The following is a 5,665-nucleotide window of genomic DNA, read 5'->3' on the forward strand; positions in this document are numbered from 1 at the left end:
GTTAATATAACTTAATTAATACCACATAATCCTCCTATTGCCCGAAAGAGTATAGATATATAATAAAAATCATATTTATATGATAACATATTGAACCCATTGATGTATATAATTAACACTCTTTTTTTATATGTTTAATTTTCCAAATATTTCCTCTTTTTTTCTTTTCTTTTTCCCCTTTTGTATTACTTTGTATTATATTTTTTTAACTTTTGCAAATGGAAAATAAAAGATAGATTCTGTAACACTCAAGAGCTAAGGGTCCTATTTTTGCTTTCACCGTATAAATTCTATCGGAAAGAAAGACCGTCAAATTTCCAAAAGCCAAAGCTGCCCATTCCCTCCCCTTCACGATTTAATATAATTCAATTATTTTTGCTCTCACACAATTATAACTATTGTATCTTCTCGAAATATATATATATATATATATATATATATATTCATTGTATTGATGAGATATTAAGTATATGGTTATGGAAGCATATATGTTTATTGGCTTTAGAGAAAAAGGGTTAATGGGGGACAAAAGGACAGTGGCTTCTGCGGTGGATTTTTGTCATTGTCTTAATATTAATGTTACAATGTACTTTTCCTTTGTTTGATGTGTCTCATCTTTAGTGCCTTTAATTTCCCCCATAGATTGAACAAATGTGTAATTTCTATATATGTGTATATATATATATATATATATATCATTGATGTAATAACCAGGCACACCCACTCTATTGTATATCAAGATAAATATCATCATTTTTTTTATATAATTTAATTTATAACGTTTTAAAAAAGGTACTAAAATTTTGAAATAACATACATTCACACACTACGTTAGGAGCGATGATGAATTTCAGCTACCGTTGTTATAATAATTTTCTCAGGAGAATAAAACAACAAACATCCAAAAACTGCGTCGGTGCATTCTATATAATGTAATATATATATTGCAAATCAATAAATATATAAAAAAAAAATTAGGAACATAACATTCTTTGAAATGGAATATCCAACGAGAAAATATCAAAAGCCGTCATTTTGTCCGAACCGTGCGTCGTTTTCACGGCCAATCAGCGCCAATGAAACCACCAATGATACAAACGATGGACACGTGGCAAGTTATGATTCGTCTGTATTCCTACATTTAGCTTTGGGGGTTATAATGGTTCGGTAGATATACACAATGTGCTCCTGAGATCATATATATATATATATATATATGTATGTGAGCTTAGATTTTGTGCAACTAAATTCCTCACTCGTTGGAACGTGTCACGAAGCTTGTGTATGATTTTAAAATATATTTACATCATTCTAAAATTAATTAAAAACCGTTCACATCAATTTTATTATCCGATAATGTGTATATATATATACACACACACATATATGGCTGTGTACTTGTTTTATGTTTGAGTTGAGTTGTGTCATGAAAACACCTACTCCATTGTTTCCTTCTCTCTTAGATCTTTGTGTCTGTCTTTTTTTGTTTCAGCTTCACCTCCTCTGCAATCAAATGGAAATATATTACACTTTACTATAATATACATATATATATATATATATATATATATTACTATTTAAAGACATGTTTTCAAAAAGAGTATCTAAAGAAATTCAGCTATATTGTCTGACCAAATCTATATATGAATAGATGCTTATGTACTTATATATATATAGAGAGAGATATGTAAATGTCAGATTCTAATCTAATATTCTTGTTATTTTATTTGTCAATGAATGCATATATGAATTAGGGCATCCCATTAGTAAATCGACCTGGACGGATTCATCAGATTCAGATATTCTCGACCGATTTGTGCGTATATACATAAATCTTAAATACACATATCTAAAAATTCATTTCTAATTTTAATATAATAAAAGAATTGTACCAAACAAAAATGTTATATAAACTGTTTTTTATTCCCGAATCCGATGTTTATAGAATTATAATTATGTGGAATGTTTTGACCATGAGATATATTAACCAATATATCGGTAGAAAAAGTTAATAAAGTATCTATAATAATTGGAATCTTTTCCACTTTCACTCGTTTTAGAAAGTCGTAACGGATTTTGTGTTCCATGGATGATCAAGTACACCTAGACAACATTCAATCATAATGTTTCCATTCACATAATAGTGAAATTCGAAAGTTTAGTTGCATTTGGATAAAAATCACTTATTGATGTCGTTTTTTTTCCCTTTGTACTATGCATAATGATTGTAATTAATGTCATGTCGGTCCACGAATACGGCTTCGAAGGAGGCACTCCCCATCAGTTCTTGTGTTGTAACCTTCGATATGTTATATTATATACATATATATACACACACTCGTGGAGTATCGTCTGATATCCATATTCCACAAAAATATTTGAATTCAAGTTCAAAGTATTGATCTCAGCACACACACACACACACACATATATATATATATGTATATACACACGCCCTCACTGTATGCAATGAGGAAAAAAACATGTAATATTTGGTCCCAAGTTGGTGAGCGTGCTGACAGAATGATGACTGGTCACCCTTTTCTTTTCTTCTTCTTCTTTTCTTTTTTTTCTTTCCTTTTCCTTTTTCTTAGCTTTTTTCCCGGGAAAGTGACGGAAAGTTTGCTCCTTTAATCGCAGAGACAGAAAAGCACCATCAAGCATCTTGGGATCACCTCATGAACACTGAGGAGGACTCGTGGTCTAATAACCATTAACAGAGCCAATGCTACTTCACTTCCAACTTAATCAATGTGGACTTTGATAAATATATGCGTATATATATATATACACACACATATGCACATATATATTCATGGAGTTTAACAGCAACTAATCATAAGAGAGATGATGGCATCATCATCATCTTTATTTTTTTTGTTTGTTTTTGTTCTCATTTCCTGTGAAAAAAAACATATGATGTCATTTAGCTCCTCGTTGGATGAGGTACTCTGTTCTTTCTCTGTCAATCTCTGCAACAAAAAGAATCCCAATTCCAGAGGGGAATGCAACAATGAGAATGAACAAACAAACACGTATGGGACGTGACATGAATCTATCAAACTTCCAAAGTAAATTCCAAGCTCTGGAGCAAATATATCCAGAAAGAAAAAGATATGCCAAAGATGGGAAATTAGAACATGACAGCACAGCCAAGCAAAGGATGAAGGCATGATCCTAGTGGTCCTGTTGCTTCAATTATTGAGAGAAAAAAAACAGAACAAACAAACCTTGAACCCCTTTTGCTCCTCTCCTCACCCTCTTTGTTATTGCTGGAATCAGACACTGCAAGGACTTGACCATGGCATGATCAGAGAAGTTTCCAACTATACAAGTATGCACAACCAAGGATAACGATATCGAAAAATGGAGTAACCGACGGGATCTTGGCATATAATCAAAGACAAAGAATACTCTTAAACAAAGGATCTGCTTCTGCAGAGTTTAAATGTAGCAGACAATAACGAACATTGATAAAATATAGAAGAATTGAGTACCTTTTAACTTATTTTTCCAGTGCACCAAGCTGATGAAGATCTAACTGGTGTTACATGTGAAAAAAGGAACAGCAGAAACTTCACTGGCAAAAAAAGTTTTTTGAATTACATCCCCCAGAAACAAAAAAACTTGTTGAATAGCATGGCTGAGTATAACTAAGCTAAGAGCTAAGCAGCCAACGTTTTTTCTACACTACATTCACCAGGTTTCATGGAATTGAAGAGTTCTAGAACATCTGCGTGGCCACGGATATATTTTGGGCACATCGACAACAGATCTTGCGCCTCGCTATGCCTTCCAGACTTCAACATAGCTTCAAATACACGAATAACAATAGTAGTAGACGGAAACTTCTTCGAGGTCATAGCCTTGAGGAAAGCGAAAGCCTGGGCCCTTGATCCAGTTCTTGACACATAATCCACAAAGGGGTCAACAAAAGGGGGGAACCCGTGATCTTTCATCATTGGCAGAAGACTCAAAGCCTCCTCAAACCCACCATCTCTAGCCATTTTCTTCGTCAACAGATTCCTCACTAGAATCTTGTAGGTACTATGCCAAGGTTTCAATTGGTTTCCTTTAACAAGTGCAACGAAAAGTTTGTAGCCATCCCTTGTCTGGTTCTTGTTGCAATAAGCAAGTACCAACCTCTCGAATGTGTAACCAGCATAAGAGACCCCTTCTTTGCCAACCATATTCTTGAAACACTCCGAAGCTTGTTCGAGTTCCCCAGCATAACAGTGGCCTTCAACTAAAGATGCCAATGCCTTATCATCTAGATTGTTTCCCGAGGCTTCCATAAAGTTCTCGAGTTCTTTGGCTTCATCTTTCTTACCCTTGCGACTAAGCCCCGATGCAATGACACTCTGCAGGCCACCACCAGGAATGTAGCCCCCTTCCTTCATCACTTTCAGCACCTCATTGCTTTGGTCAAACCTATCAACACTTCTTATAGACTTGAGAACAGAATTCAGCATTGTATCCGTCAAAGCATTACCACTCTCGGTATAAGCTTTCACAACCCTAGAAAACAAACCCATTTCTAGTTCCTTGGCTGTAACAATTTTCTTGAGCAGCAGAATGCAGCAATGTGGGGTAGGAGTGTTTGAACCTGCCATAGCAAACTCGAACAACTCAACCGCTTCTTTTATCAGTTTAGTCTGGCAGAACCTTGCTGAAACCCTAGCATAAGTCTCCATTTCCATTTCATGACCAGCACCTCTCATTTCTTCAATGATGTTCCTAAACCTATCAAGGAATTTTTCCCTCCCCAAAACCCTAGCGATAGCATTGTAGGTCCCTTCGTCATGCTTAAAGAGGCCAGACTCATCAATCCACCTGAAAAACAACAAAGCTTTCCGAGGTTCCATGTCTAGCTTCTCCACTGCCATCTTCACCAATTCACTTTGAAACTCAACTTTCAAATCCCTAAGACGTTTCTCTACATCATCACTCCATTCTTCCTTCAACACAATCTTACAAACCCTATGGCAAACCTTTTCCGCTGAATTATCCATAGAACCCGATGCGAAAAGCTCCTTCAGCCTCTCCAAATCACCTTGCAGTCCATCTTTCTGAAACTTCTCACCCACTTTATCCCTAACATTAGCCGATACACCATATCCTTTCTTCTTCATATCAACAACCAAACCCCAAAACTCATCAACAAATCCATTAACACCCAGAATACGCAGCATCATGTTATACGATTTCGAGCTAAGTTTGGCAGCATCAGCCTCCGTAACCCACTGGAAAAACCTTTTCGCAGCATCAGGGCGGGACTGGAGCCCCCTCAAAACCTTCAACCCCAAATCATGGTTAATCACGATTCCACTCAAGTCCAACAATTTCTTAATCTCATCCTTATCGCTCAACCTGCTAAAAACGTCGATCACCGTAACATCATCGGAGGGCTTCACATCAATCGCAGGCTCGGACGAGAAGTTGCGACTCACCGATTTCACCAGACTGACAGAGCACGCCAATGGCGATTGCAACACAAGAGGTTGTTTGGTTTGCTCCAAAGCTCCATCCCCAGGCCGAGGGCGAAGGAAGGAAGAGAGAGATCGGAGCGAAATGGAGGTTACCTGAAAATGAGAAGAAGCAGACGGGTAAGGAAGATGAGAGCGCCGGTAGCTCCGATGAAGCAACAACCGCCATTGATGCCTCA

At 36.6% G+C, this 5,665-nt stretch overlaps 1 protein-coding gene across 2 annotated transcripts in view; it reads right to left on the reverse strand.

Annotated features, from left to right (window-relative positions):
* Positions 1-3,050: 3,050 nt before the first annotated feature.
* The window catches only part of LOC104820957 (pentatricopeptide repeat-containing protein At3g02490, mitochondrial), a 2,844-nt gene continuing 229 nt past the window's right edge, over positions 3,051-5,665 (reverse strand). The window contains exons 2-3 of one of the 2 annotated variants that reach the window (XR_773001.2): positions 3,498-5,665; positions 3,051-3,285 (exon numbers count right to left, since the gene is read on the reverse strand). Coding sequence is in view for 1 of the 2 variants with exons in the window: in XM_010551635.2 (XP_010549937.1) it covers positions 3,666-5,665 (2,000 nt within the window). In the remaining variant the exon portion in view is untranslated. Of the gene's footprint in view, positions 3,286-3,476 lie in introns of those variants that run through there. The other variant, XM_010551635.2, reaches the window with a different exon arrangement.

The sequence above is a fragment of the Tarenaya hassleriana genome, unplaced genomic scaffold, assembly GCF_000463585.1.
Source record: "Tarenaya hassleriana unplaced genomic scaffold, ASM46358v1 Cleome32, whole genome shotgun sequence".
In the NCBI taxonomy this organism is placed as follows: Eukaryota; Viridiplantae; Streptophyta; class Magnoliopsida; order Brassicales; family Cleomaceae; genus Tarenaya; species Tarenaya hassleriana.